The 14925-nt window shown below is 36.7% G+C and overlaps 3 protein-coding genes across 6 annotated transcripts in view; 1 reads left to right on the top strand and 2 right to left on the bottom strand.

Annotated features, from left to right (window-relative positions):
• Nucleotides 1-121: 121 nt before the first annotated feature.
• LOC306990445 (Krueppel-like factor 15) lies at nt 122-8410 on the bottom strand. Its single transcript, XM_079597316.1, has 3 exons — nt 8246-8410; nt 5731-6737; nt 122-4421 (listed from the first exon to the last, which is right to left on the bottom strand). Exons 2-3 carry the CDS (start codon nt 6681-6683, stop codon nt 4253-4255), a joined length of 1122 nt encoding a protein of 373 aa, XP_079453442.1. The 5' UTR covers nt 6684-6737; nt 8246-8410; the 3' UTR covers nt 122-4252.
• Nucleotides 8411-9189: 779 nt separating this feature from the next.
• Nucleotides 9190-13006, bottom strand: slc45a3 (solute carrier family 45 member 3). Its single transcript, XM_079597317.1, has 3 exons — nt 12129-13006; nt 11239-11504; nt 9190-11161 (listed from the first exon to the last, which is right to left on the bottom strand). Exons 1-3 carry the CDS (start codon nt 12874-12876, stop codon nt 10787-10789), a joined length of 1389 nt encoding a protein of 462 aa, XP_079453443.1. The 5' UTR covers nt 12877-13006; the 3' UTR covers nt 9190-10786.
• A 1056-nt stretch (nt 13007-14062) lies between these two features.
• The window catches only part of LOC306990797 (uncharacterized protein), a 35265-nt gene continuing 34402 nt past the window's right edge, over nt 14063-14925 (top strand). For 3 of the 4 annotated variants that reach the window (XM_079598062.1, XM_079598061.1, XM_079598066.1), the window contains exon 1: nt 14063-14082. The gene's annotated coding sequence lies outside the window, so the exon portion shown is untranslated. The remainder of the gene's footprint in view (nt 14083-14925) is intronic. The other variant, XM_079598065.1, reaches the window with a different exon arrangement.

Consider the following 14925-nt stretch of genomic DNA (forward strand, 5'->3'; position numbering starts at 1 on the left):
AAAGCTGCACCTGCTGATTAAACTGATAGACACCAGAAACAAATTGTGAAGTACTATTTGTGGGTACCAATCATACTATTACAAATAGATTGTGCACAATAATACCACCACTACTATATTTCACTGCTATAACCACACCGTCCAGGCACCACCGTCATTTATTTATAACACTTTCACATTCATACTCATTTGCCATGTGCTTAGGAAAAGAGTGGCAGAATAAGTGTGTAATTTTAGTCTTCTGTGTCAGTTCCAGTCACCACGCCTTCCAAACAGATTCCAACGCTGAGGAAAAATCATGGAAAATAAATGCAGGCACAAGCCAAGCATTCCTGCCGTACAAGATCAGTGACTAATGCTTTTACTAGAAGGATTTTGTGGACGATTCTTTGCAGTTCTTCTCCAGAAATGTGTGCTAACATCAACAATAAGCATTCGTCAAAAAATATAAGTGCTCTGCATTATAAAGAAAACCATGTGATCTATAAAAAGCACAATGACTTAAAATTTAAGGGGGAAAAAAAACAAAAAAACATGTATATTGGTCATACAACTCCAAAACAAGATTATTTCTTAAAGGAATGGTCCAGGTTCATCTGTGATATCAACTCTTCCTTCAGTTTGTAAAAACAAAAATGTTTGCAGTAATGCACTTATAATGGGACTCTAAGGGGGGAAACATTCCGGAGGGTTTTAAAGCAGAAATGTGAAGCTATGCATTGCTAACATAATTCCTGCAAGTGAGTTTTTCGCTATACTGTACACAAACTCTCTCTGTGGTATTTTTGCAATCATTTTTGTTATTGTTAACTAAAATAAGGCTGAAATAACATAAAATACAAATATTGAGAAATCTACAGTTAAAAATCCGGAACGAAAATTAAGAAATGTTGCCTTGGCAGTTAACCGAAATATAAGTTAAAGTGCAAAAATAATGACTAAAATGAATACTGAAATAAAAATAAATTAAAGCTGAACAGAAATAAAAATGGCTAAAACAAAAAAAATGACTAAATCGAATTCAAAATATAAAAACTAATTCAAAATATTAATGAATAGCCTATTATAATAGTATGTAAATAACTAAAATAACACTCCGAAAAAAAGTACTTTGCTTGTAATGATTATGTGATGGTCAACCAGGTGTTGAAATACTGGATAACATCTGCACAAACTGCATTGATTTTATCATTACTATTATGTATATCATTTACCGTAAGTATTGTGGCTATACTTTTAAAACGGTGTATTTTAGCAGTGTGTAGTTTGCATAGCAACCAGGTACAATGCATCACCCCATAGACTTCCATTGTAAGTTTATTAATTGCAGTAAATGCAATTTTTGCTTTATTTTACAAATCGAGAGACAAGTCAAACCAGCGTGATTTCAACTTGTATTCAACCCAGAACTTTCCTTTAAATAGCCGAGATGCATCTAAACCTTAAAGGTGACATATCACAGCTTTTCCAAAAGGTTGTGTTTGTTTTTGTTTTTTACTTTATTTTCTTACATAGGAAAATAGCATTTTTCTGTTATTCAAAAATATAACCTAAATTTGACCAGCTATAAGGTATAAGAGCAGCTATAGTTGGATGGTCTGTGTAAAATGAAAACAGTCAATGTCCGTCCTCACCAAGAACTATAAAAATAACTAACAATAACTATATTGATATCGTTTGATATTGATATCGTTCTGTTTATTATAAGCACACAATGCAGTTTTATCTTTGCTCAATCTTTTTAAAGCAGGATGGATTCTGATTGGCTGTCAATGATTCATCAGCTGAAAATACTTTTTCGGAAAGTGATTCCAACGATATCGTTCCTCTGTGCGGGTATCGGTATAGTTGTGCTATATTTTAATATTTAGAACTACCGTATATATATTTATCGTTATCGCTATAGTTATCGTCCTTGGTGTGAACGAGCCTTTAATGCATTAACATGATGTTATAGGTATAGGAAATAATTTAACACTTTTATTGGGATGAAGGTGGTGGCAGAAAATCAAGGATGAGCCCTTGCAAAGGAATTTCAAGTTAGAATTCCCATAAAAACAGACATCTCCCTTCAAAAAAAGAGAAGAGAACAAGAAAAAAAGACTATCTTAAAACAGGAAGTACATGATAGTACTAATCGAAACACTGTAAATCAGGATGCTCTTTGAGCGATATTAAAAAGGATGTACCTACGTGATCGTTCAGAAACTGCTACAAACTTTAGAGTATTGATAAGTCCAGATACTAAGTATGTAGAGCATCGTGAAAGCCTACATGAGCTACTAAGTACTGTAGAGCGGGGGGGGAAAAATGCATAAAGTAGTTAAGACCAGATGTACAAAAGGCAAGACGATGTCAAGCAAATTCACTCCATGTGGGAGATTAGCATGAACCTTCTCAGGAAAGAAACTCAAACACAGTCCCATGGACGCTAGAGTAGCCCGTTCAATGACGTTTCGGTAAAAGGATGTCCAGATAGCTTCATTTCGACAAGAAGCAATCAGCTGCCAGTTTTTACGAACAGTAACAACTGTCCTCAGCGATTTACTGTAGCTTATCAACCGTGACGGCACTAAGTAGAAAAAAATGCATTGATCTAATGCAAAGCACATTACGACGACATTAAGGAAACAATTTTCTTTGAGTGATTACAGATCGGAGAGAAAATTGTTTCTAGCTTATATATGTTTTACAGTACATAAGTTCGTTCCATACATGTAGTGATGTTATCCACGGTTTTGGCATACGCTCTCAACAGACTGAGAGAGATGAGGCACGAGAAAAAAACGTGGAAAGCAACTTGATGCATAAATACCTTTCAGCTGGCGCAGGGATGTGATTGGGCTGAGAAGATCCCACGATTGGGTTTGCGCAAGGGGTGGGGACTAAACATTCGATACATTCGGAAACAGGTCCAAAGTTAAACATGTTGTAAATAGTGCTGTCGAATCGATTAATCGCATCGAACATGAAAGTTTCTGCTTATATAATGCGTGTCTGTATAAATATATACACGTATATTATATAAACACAAACTTTTGTTAATTGATTTGACAGCACTAGTTTTAAAACACTGTGAACACCATCGGACCCAATCATAAAAATGTATTTAAAAAAGCTGTACTCCATCAAGAGTACTTCAATAAGGTGAATCTCGCGAAGAAATGTCAAATAAAATAAAATAAAATGAAGCTTATTGGTTTGCATTGCGGTGTTATTCTCAGTTAAGTGCATTTCCACCCGATATTCCCATTACATTTAAGTGAAAAATCTCATTCGCATTACAGTTTTTTATCATTTCTTGTTTGTTTTGATAATAGAAATCTGTATAAATTAATTTCAACAACTAAAACGACCATTTTGTACTCTTACAATTGTACTGTACACTACAATTTAAATGTGTGTTTTTTTAGCAATGCAGTAATAAGAATGAGATTTTTTTTTTTTTCACAATATGATAATGAGATGTTTTGGGCATTACAATTTTTGAAAATGAGATGTTTTTGTAGTGATTACAATAATGAAAATGAGATGAGATGACAACTGACGATTTTGAGGGTTAAATATACTTAACTATCATAAAAACGACGTCACAAAAATGCCATTTCCTTTTTCTTAGGTAAAATATTGCATTTCTTGACATTTTTCTTGAGATTCACCCTGACAAAGGCCATATTTGATAATGCATAATATTATAGCCTAAATCATAGTGCATATTGTCTTAATTTAAAAGGAAGGGAAATTCTGCAGCATTCTGGCTTCAGTTTATGTGCTACAGTCTACCAAAATACTGTATTCCTTTCATATTTTCACCTGGTTAGATCTATAACACAATATTCACAAAATGTACAGGAAACGAGTTTCCTCAAATTATACTCCGTATTGGCCTTTCGATCTCCAGATTTCCTGCAACCTCGGTTTAAAGGCAATAAAAAACAGATCTCGTAATCTGTTGCAGCTCAACCTGTATCTCTACACCAACAACGGACGAAACGCGACCGAATCGACTGTGAGCTTTACTTTAACCCACCAAAAAGCCAGAAATATGCTTTGAGCTTAACAATCACATCCCTGAGTTTCAAGTTAGCTGACTGTAGCACCAAGAAACACAAACATCTGGATAAACGATAAAAAAGTGGGGGAGGAAACGGAGAGAAAAATGAAGGCGGAGGGTTACAGCTTGTTAGCCCGTTTAGATATCATAGCTTTCCCTCTCAGACTCCAGGAATCACACTCCAGTTTTATCCCGGGCTCAGACGTTCGCCCTGACCAGTCTGCCGGCGCGAGGACCCCGGTGCACCTTGGTGTGTTTGGACAGGTGGTCGCTCCTGGCGAACTTTTTGTCGCACATTGTGCACTCGTAAGGCTTGACTCCCGAGTGAGACCGCCGATGGCGGGACAGCTCATCGGAGCGAGAGAACCTTTAAAGCATGAAACACAGCAGGACATACACGTCAGCTCAATTCATTACAGGTCTTGATGTTAATCAGCTCTCAACCTTATGTACAAGGTTCCTGCATTAGTCGACCAATTAATCTCTATGGCAGGGATAGGCAACTTCGGTCCTGGAGGGCCAATGTCCTGCAGAGTTTAGCTCCAACCAGAGTTTAGCTCCAACCAGAGTTTAGCTCCAGAGTTTAGCTAATTAAACACACCTGAACAAGGGAATCAATGTTTTCAGGATTACTAGATAGATACAGGCAGGTGAGTTGTTATCAGGGCTGAAGCTAAACTCTGCAAGACCGGAGTTGCCTATCCCTGTGCTCTATCGCTTACTCATTAACTTTCAAAAAGTTGTGTCAAACTCCTTTTATAGAGATTGCACTCACAAAATTTCAATAATTTTGCACTCACAATCAAATCATTTTGAAAATAGCTACAAAAATGTAAATTAATAAATATTTATTATTTGATAAATATTCTAAATAAATGTTTTGATAAATAAATTAATGAGATTCATTTTCATGTTTTTAAACTACCATTCAAAAGTTTGGGGACAGTACGATTTTTCTATTTTCTATTCTATTCATCAGAAATGCATTAAATTGATCAATAGTGACAGTAAAGACATTCAAAACCCTGCAAAATATGTGTATTTCAAATAAATGCTGCTATTTTAAACTTTCTATTCATCATGGAATCATGTTTTTTTTATTGGTTTAACTTTCCACAAAAATATTAAGCAGCACAACTGTTTTCAAAAATTTTTTTGAATAATAATAATAAATAAATAAAAATAAGCAGCAAATCAACATATTAGAATGATTTCTGAAGGATCGTGTGACACTGAAGACTAAAGTAATGGCTGCTGAAAATGTATAAAATATATTCAATATATAACTTTAAAATAATAGAAAATGGCTATTTTACATTGTAATAATACTTGTAATAATACATGAAATAAATGCAGCATTGGTGAGCATAAGAGACTTAAACATGTATAAAAAAAAATTTCAAAAGCATACTAACCCCAAACTTTTGAATGGCGCTTAAGCCATAGCATAAACATTAACCGATAGCCTCTAAGGGCCTAGATGACATCAGCCAAAAAAAAAAAAAAAAGTTGTTTCAGTGATGGAGAAAGTTTTTAAGAAAGAATATGCAGACATATGTTTTTTTGTGCGCCAACGAATCTCTAAGAACAAACCCGTGTATTAGGGAAGCACATAGGATCAGTTTTTGACTGGATGATTTGAATGTTAAGACGAACCGTCTGGTTTGAACACTTACCTCCACCCACAGTCTGGCCAGCTGCACAGGTAGGGTTTCTCCCCCGTGTGTCTGCGGAAATGAGCCTTCAGGTGGCTGCTCTTAGTGTACATCTTCTCGCACCCTGGGTGAGAGCATTTATGCACCCGCAAGGTTTCCGTGGAGGTCCTGGATGAACGTGGTGTGATGGCTTTGACCAGGCCTGCACCCGCTATTCCGACCGCCCTGACGGCAATGGGCAGGGGAGCGATCTTCACATACTTTTGGTCTTGATTGATGGCCTCGCCAATGATGGGGAGGAAGGTTGCTGAGGGCACCTGTGGTGAAAGAAGGGTAATGTTCTGCGCCCCTTGGACACCGAGCACCAGGTGGGCCACTCGGAGCCCGTTGGTCACGCCCGATTGGTTGTCTGGCTGTTGGAGGGTGTGGCTTAGCTGGAGAGGTTGCAACTGAAGCACAAATGGAGCACCAACGAGCATCGGCGCGGCACTAGCCGTGGCGTTAACACTCTGAGTGGCAGGGGCCGGTGAGGTCGTATTGGATTTCGGCTCTGCGTCACTGGGGGAAGACGGCTGGATGGGAGGCTCATCGCCCTTCGACATTTCCTCCGGACTCAGAGGAGCATCTCTCACCAGCTCCATCTTCTCCATCAAGAATTCCTCAATGTCCTCCAGGGTTGGAGAGAAGGTGCTGGGCAGTTGCTGTATGAAATCAGGCAGCCTGGGCGCCTGGGTCAACAGCTCCTCAGTGGAGTCAAAAAAGATCTGTAGCGGGCCTTCATCCTCGTCTTCCTCGCCCGGGCTGTAGCTGAGTCGAGCTCCGGCATCTTCCGCTTCGGGACTGGAGCACGAGATGGAGCTGCCCCTCTCGCTGCTCTCACTGCCGCCCACCTCGAAGAAAGGCAAGGTGGCCAAACCATGGTCCGCAAACAGTTCATTAGCAGTGGCCACCGCTTTGTCACTTATGGAGACCATTTGTTGGTGTGCGAATCAGAGGAAAGCTGAAGATATTGCCACGGTTTGTAAACACTGCATCAAAAAAAAGAAAGTTAGAAATTAAATAATGAGGATAATGTACAGTGGCGCGCTAAAGTATTTGGACACTTACACAAGTAGCACAGGTTATAAAAAAAATATTAAGCAGCATAACTGTTTCCAACATTGATAATAACCGAGCATCAAATCAGCATTAGAATGATTTCTTAAGGATCATGTGACACTGAAGACTGGAGTAATGATGCTGAAGAAAACTCAGCTTTGCATAACAGACATTAATTATATTTTAAAGTATATTGAAATAGAATACAATTATTTAAAATTGTAATAATATTTCACAATATTGCTGTTTTTCTGTATTTTTTTTGTCAAATAAATGCAGGCTTGATGAGCATAAGAGGCTTCTTTAAAAATATATTAAAAAAACATTTTTGGTACTATATATGGTCAATTATATAATTATGCACTATTATGTTTCATTGAAATAATAAATCTGCTAATTTCATTGAAATAATACATTATTAGCAGTACAGTATTACTGATGTATTATTTATATTCATTTTTGTATTACAATAATTATATTTCTTTACATTATGGATGGCTATGATTTATTTAAGCTATATAGGGTGAAATATGACATACTGTATTATTCCAGGCTGTTGTTGAAAATAACAACTTGCTAAGTGACTTGCCTGGTTAAATAAAGGTTAATTATTAATAAATATATGTTCTTGACAGGTTTTGTGACAAGACTCACCAATGATTAATGTCTTTACATTTGATAACAAAATATCAAAACAAGTAGCATTTATTTTCCGGGTGGCACAAGCGCACTTTACAAGCAATATATTTCACAAAAACTATATTTTTAATAATAAAACAAGATATATATATTTTCCGAATTAAAAAAATATATATATATATTTCCACATTTTCTGGTTGTTAACTTACTTCATACATCCAATAAGCATTAGCTTATGGCCAGCTATTTACAACATGTCTAAGTTCTGCATATTGTATCTGATGCAATGAAAATGCAGAAGTGTCCAAATATTATTACGAGCCAATATTTACATGCAGCCATGCTCATCATTACCACGCTTTCAGAGATCAAAGCACCGAGGTTTATGGAGTAGAAAGAGGAGGGGTCAGTAATAACACCATCACAACACACAACACACAACACAAATCACCATCACAACATAAGTCACAATGCACACTAAACTCATTAGAAGAAAAACTACATTATCAAACTTGCATTAACACTGCACCAATGCTGAACTACAGCGCACACACACGAGGCACAAGACATGTGTTTCACTAAAGTGCGTCAGCAGGGCAGGAAAACAGGCCTGCACACATGCTCCCAACACACAGCCGAGGAAAACTGCAGCTTTTGGACAACACGGCCACGACCTTCCCAGAAACAGGTGTCAAGTTCAACAAAGTGGGGTCATTTAGATCGAATCTGACCCTCTGTTAAAAAAATACACTTCGATTTGCTTTATCGAACGTAAAACGATATATTTATGTCTCATTACCTTCTGTAAATATGGATTGAAATATCCGGATTGTGGATGTATGACATAGGATGAATCCAGATGTCTCTTTCAGTGTTATTGTTGGGAAGAACATCGTCCTTGCCACGGTTCCATGTTGGCATTTCTCGCAGAGTCCTGTCACATGACACGCATCGCAATGCATTCGAGGGCACGGATCCGATTCCTGGCTTCTGATTGGTTGCGTGACGGAGGCTCGCTCCAAAACGAGGTACGTCATTGGTTAGAGTAAAAGAACTCATGAATTATTTATAAGAGTTGGAAAAACAGCCAACGAAACAACAGAAAAAAACTCAATGTATTTCTGCACATAATACATGCATTGCATACATAACTTTCAAGCAAAACTTTTAACCCGTTCAAACCAGAATCATGTTCCAGGGACATATTAATATAACCATGCTTTATATCTACTTAGAATGCATCCATAATTATAAGATCGTTTGTTATTTTTTTAATGTAACATTCAAATTTAAAAAAAAAAAAAAAATTCAAGAAAACGTAAATACTACACGTAAATACTAAATTATACATAATTTATATACATAAATATATATTATAATATTGTATTAATAAATATATAATTTATATATAAAATAATCTTAATTTTATTGTTAAAAGTTAACAAGATTGGTATAAAGATACAGATTAAATATTATGCTGTAATATTATATTTATTATTATTATTAAAAATTATTATTGTCCAAATACAATTTTTTTTATTTTCAAAGATGGTCAAAAGAAAACATTGCAGCCATTATCATTTTTATTTAAGTATAGTTGCAAAGAACTAAAAGAGGAAAACGGCAATAATAAAATAAGATGATGGAGTAAAATGAAAACAGCAGATAGACACTAGATGGCAGTAGCTGATAATAAAGAACCGACTGATGCCACCCATCCAGAGCATGAAGAATAAACAGATTACATTTGAACTCTTTTGTTGTTTTATTAGGAGACATCAACATTATATCTTAGAACCAAAATAAATAATACAAATACATAAAAAATAAACTCTTTATTTCAAATGAAATTCGATAGATCCATCTATCTGGAAACTATAGTGTTATTCAATCAAATAAATCATTGAGACAAGCATAGGATACTTTTTTTCTCCAATTAATTAAGCACAATCAAAATAATAATAATAAAAGAAGAACCAGCTAAACTTCAGACTTATCCTTCTCTAAAAATATAAATCATTGGACCAAAATATGTAAACATCACTTTTTTTACAGGTTGTACAGTGTTGCCTGTTTCAAAGCCTGAAACTCTCACACATCCTCATTTTAAATAATACATTCAGCATTACTTTTCTGCCCTTCAATACACATATCAAGTACCTTAATAATTCCTTGATACTTGTGTAATTGCTCCCTTTAATTAGTATAACATTGTGCAAGATTGCAAATATAACATTGTAATTCACAGGTTAGATAACATTTCTGTCATATGAATTGTAAACTATAAAATATAAATTATCATTTATATAATTTAATGCTCAAAGAAGACCAAAGTATGACCAATATCTGTCTTCTCAAAGATGATCTTACTGGAGAAATACACAGCTACAACACTCAGCTTTTTTCTCCAATTAATTAAGCACAATAATAATAAGAAGAAGAAGAATCATAAAATCTTCAGATAATGAATAATCTCTGCACCAAATCTGTAAACATCACTTCTTCTGCAGGTACAGGGTTGTGTCAGTGTCACAAGGTTCAAAGCCTGCATTTTTCTCTTTAAAACATACATTCAGCATATTTTTTGTGTGTAAGTGCTCTCCATAATAATATAACATTGTTCAATACTGCAAATACAATATTGTAATCCACAGGTTGGACAACAAAAGTTCTGTCAAATAAATTGTGAACTATTAATTACAATATGATAATTTATAGCATTTAATGCTCAAAAAAATTATGATCATATTGTGTACCACTATGTAACTTTTTTTTTTTTTTTCAAAATGAATAAAAATTGAGTCAATACAGCATCAATCCTTCTTCCAAAACGTGTTTTTGTCTTTTCCTCAGTTGCGTCGCTTCACAGCCGTTCATAATCCTCTCCCGTGTCCTCATAGGATAGTAAAGTGTCCATCGAATGCGCACTTCAGAATCTCATCGGAAATAGTAGGTCATCCGCGTACTTTTTAGTCTGCTGTTTTTCAAATATGACATACTACATACACTCTAAAAAATGTTGGGTTGTTTTAACCCAATTTTGGGTCAAATATGGACAAACCCAAACGTTGGATCAAAAATGCTATTAAAAAATGTAACCCAATGGCTGGGTTTGTCCATATTTGACCCAAAATTGGGTTAAAACAACCCAGCATTTTTTAGAGTGCACTACATACTAGTATAGGGAAGTATTCGATTTTGGACGCAGCAATAGTGTACCATTAATAATATCCAGTTTTCACTTTTTCAGTTTTAATTGCACATTGTCTTTCCAAAAACATTAACCAGAACCAGCTAGCCTTTATGGTTTTTGTCAGTATAGGACTAGGTAACATCTCAGTCATTTACTTGCATCAATATCCGCCTTCTCGAAGATGATCTTACTGGAGAAATACACAGCCACAACACTGAGCAGAGACGCACAGGCCATGTACGCGGTCACACTGAAGAGCTGCACGATGGAGCCCATGAAGAGGGACGGCACCACCTGAGACAGCAGGTATGCACTGTCCAGCAAGGCGATGTCTGTACCCATGCCTCTGAAGGCTGAGGGTTGTGCAGGACGAGGGTCCATGGTGACAGACAGATCAATTGATTGTGAACTTTTGATATTGCTCTGGAAGGGTATCGAATGAGAGGCGCCACCTGGCCAACCATTGGATCTTGTCTGCTGTATCTCAGCCGATCTGATCCGCCTGTCGTTGGAGAAAAACACCTGGAAATTGAGAAATCCATTTGGTTAGGATCAAAACTCTTTGCATTTTTGCATAATGCTTTGTTTGGATCCCTTACCTGTGCATTGGAGTGGTATAGGCATATGAGTGTGTACGGCAGAATCTGCAGGACACAGAAAGTGTATCCTGTAGCTGCGGCCATGATGGTGACTAGTGTAATGTTGTGGGATACGGTCATAATCGCTGTACTCACGGCCAGCAGAACCACACTGCTCAGATACAGCTTCCTAATTCCTATGCACAACACCATACGCTCCATAGCCAAAGAGAAGATCACAGAGGTCACACATTGTAGGAAAAGACCCAGACTGGCCATTCGCACACCTGTGACAGAGAACCACACAAAAATACTTATATTATATATATACATACACAGTTCAAATGTTCGGGGTCACTAATACCGTACATTCCTTAAAGAAGTCTCTCTCTCCAGTAAATACAGTAATATTGTGAAATATTATTGCAATTAAAAGTAACTATTCTATTTTAATATATTTATTCCTGTGACGCAAAAAGCTGAATTTTCAGCATCATTACTTCAGTTTTCAGTGTCACATGATCCTTCAGAAATCATTTATGATTATTTGCTGCTCAAGAAACATTTATTATTATTATCAATCTTGAAAACAGTTGTGCTGTGTAATATTTTTGTTTAAACCATGATGCATTTTTCCGGATGGTTTCATGAATAGAACATATAAAACAACAGAGAAATCTTTTGTAACATTAAAAATTAATGTTATCACTGTCACTGATCAATTTATTAAATAAAAGTATACATTTTTACTTCAAAAAATGTAATATTATTGACCCCAAGCTTCTAAATTGCATGCTTATATATTATTATACATATAAAAAATCGATAGTATTAGTAAAACTATATATATAAAACTGTATATACGTATTTTGAAAATAAGACTAATACTTTTTTTCTGTATATTACTGCACCTTCATCATAGGCTGTTCTTCCTGAGGAGCCTGGCTCTTCACTGGGCACCCCGTTATACAATCCCTCTCCGACAAAGTCTGCGTAGAAGAGCATAAAGGACATAAGTGCCATCCAGCTGAACAACTCAGCGACGAACAGCCTTGCTATGACTTTTGGCATGCGGCTGCACAGCGAGTAGAGTCGGGGAACCGCAGAAAAGACACTAGAGACCGTCCTCCGTAAAAGCAGAAATCTGGGAAACTCCACACATTTGCAGCAGCAAGTCTTCAGGATTTCAGACTTTTTGGACACCTCAACTTCCCCCAGCCTTTCTCGTACTGTCGGCTCCTCAGAGATGAAGGTCGTACCCATCAAACAGGTGAGAAAGATGAAGGTCAACACAACGTAGATGAAGGCCTCTTGTCCACCCATGTAGACCACGGTGTCTGAAGTGGTCCAGTCGACCGCGGGCAGCAGGTAGCCAATGCATCCGCCCAGACTGAGCATGAGGGAGAAGATGGAGAAAGCCTTACGACTCTCCTCCTCTCCAGGGTAGAGGTCAGAAACCAAGGCCTCCAAAGGGGTGAAGCAGGCCTGACCACAGAACTCCACCAAACAAATAGCAAGGACCAGCAGCGGGACCTTCAGCCAATGCTGCTGTTGTTTTGTGAGCAGGGTAACATTGGTGGACGTCTGAGGGATGATAAAGAGTCCGAGCAGGACGCCCATAGCACAATACCCATATGAAGGGGCGCCGGCGGCGGCCATATTTACTTCTCAAGCTATCACTCGCTGAACCAATGAGAGGGACAGCGATCAAACCCAGCACAGGTCCCACAGCTGAAATAAAATCATAAAACATCAGGGAATAACATTATGTTTAGTAGGCTACATCAAATGTCAATTCACTTGGGATATGAGTGTCTGCTAAATTAATTAAATGTGTATGTGTGCATTCAGGTTGATTGGGTGTCATCTCAATGGCAAAAGTGTCCCAAGCACCCTGAATTCATCCCTTTATGCCTATACATTATGAAATTGTAAAAAGTTGTATTGATAAAAAAATGTAATTAAAATGAAAATGTTTCCAGCTAATGTTTGATTTGTTCTGCTGTTGTGAAATGATAAATTATTGGCTATATCTGGCCTAAGTTATTTAAATAGATAGTTCCCTTTAAAATTAAAATTCTGTCATCATTTACTCACCCTCAAGTTGTTTCAAACCTGTATTAATTTATTTCTTCTGCTGAACACAAAGAAAGATATTTTGAAGAATGTCAGTAACCAAACAGTAGTCTGTACCCATTCGACTTCCATAGTATTCTTTTTTTCCTACTATGGAAGTCAATGGGTACAGACTACTGTTTGGTTACTGACATTCTTCAAAATATCTTCCTTTGTGTTCAGCAGAAGAAATAAATTAATACAGGTTTGAAACAACTTCGAGGGTGAGTAAATGATGACATAATTTTAATTTTAAAGTGAACTATCCCTTTAACGGCATATCTCTAAATTTTCACGCTTATTTTTTTTCACGCAGTAGGCTAAGTTAGGCTATTGTGCATGTTAAAGTTGCGGCTAGCCTACCCTACAGTAGCCCTAGTCAGCTCGATTTATACATTTGAAGATGTAAATACGGCTTTCCTAGAAGTGAGGCATTGACGTGGTATTTGAGGTTCAGTGAGTCAGACACTATTTTTTATATAAACTTGTTGGAAGTCAAGCAACGTTGACGCAATGAACAGTTAAAATAAACACATGTGCAGTAACCGGTCTAGCAGATTCGGTTCCTTTAATTCAGTCAGTAACGAAGGATTCATCAATTTAAACCAGTAACCAACTACTGAGCTTCGTCTATTTGAACCATTCGATAAAAGAACCGACTCTATAGTGTCATTTGTTTGTGAATCGAATTATACATTTGTTTTTTACGTCAACGCGCCGCCGCTGGTATGGGCGTACATGTCCGATATTGTAAGTACAAATTCAAAGAATTTGAATTCACTAAATACTGAATTTAAGACATTTCATTTTGTATATTTCTGTCATGGTAAGAACGCATTCTCGCAAACGCAAATCGATTATTTCCACTTGCGAAAACTGCTTTTAATCTCATGATAATCCCTTGAATGGAGTTTCATCACCTCCAGTCTTTGTGGTTGCCAGTCCAGATATTTAACGACTTACACCAAACTAACCAGCTACAAAAATATGTTTTAAACATATTTTTATGTTTATAAAATGTTAATATTTATGTTAATTATAAAATGTTTATTTTATGTTAATTTTATGTTTATGTTATGTTTTCTTTAGATTTTTCTCTGAACATTCTAAAACAAGTAGCTAGGGTCCCAAACTTTTCCATGACAAGGCCCCCCAAATAGCTACCACTAGGTTCTGGCCAAGGCCCCCCTTTTGCAGTATGTGTTATTGAACCCATCGACAATACACAAATCCGGCGAAACACTACGGCAAATGTAGAAAATAACAGAGGTGGAAAGTCCATGGGTCAGAAAGTAAAAGTCCTGCCATATGTTTATTCCACCCATGAACTCAGTCAGCTGATTCCACTAATTAGTTATATTTCCTGGCTGAAAAACTGTGCTAATTAGCAAGTCCAGGTGATTGGAACAAAATACTGAGGAGGACTTTTACTTTCTGAACCTGGACTTTCCACCTCTGGAAATAAATAAATAAAACATCTGTGAACATCAGATTATGTTGATGGTGTTTGATACCAGCCAATCAGAAAGATTATAGAGATGCACCGATTATAATTTTCTAGGCCGATTCCGATTTTTTATTGAGTTTGACCGG

The sequence above is a fragment of the Phoxinus phoxinus genome (genome assembly GCF_949152265.1).
Source record: "Phoxinus phoxinus genome assembly, chromosome: 22".
NCBI lineage: Eukaryota > Metazoa > Chordata > Actinopteri > Cypriniformes > Leuciscidae > Phoxinus > Phoxinus phoxinus.

Coding starts and splice junctions, on each gene's coding strand:
- LOC306990445 (XM_079597316.1), bottom strand. CDS start 6,683: ATGGTCTCCATAAGTGACAAAGCGGTGGCCACTGCTAATGAACTGTTT. Junction 4,422..5,730: donor TGGCCAGACTGTGGGTGGAG/GTAAGTGTTCAA, acceptor CATGCTTTAAAG/GTTCTCTCGCTCCGATGAGC.
- slc45a3 (XM_079597317.1), bottom strand. CDS start 12,876: ATGGCCGCCGCCGGCGCCCCTTCATATGGGTATTGTGCTATGGGCGTC. Junction 11,505..12,128: donor AAGAACAGCCTATGATGAAG/GTGCAGTAATAT, acceptor TCTCTGTCACAG/GTGTGCGAATGGCCAGTCTG. Junction 11,162..11,238: donor TATACCACTCCAATGCACAG/GTAAGGGATCCA, acceptor CTCAATTTCCAG/GTGTTTTTCTCCAACGACAG.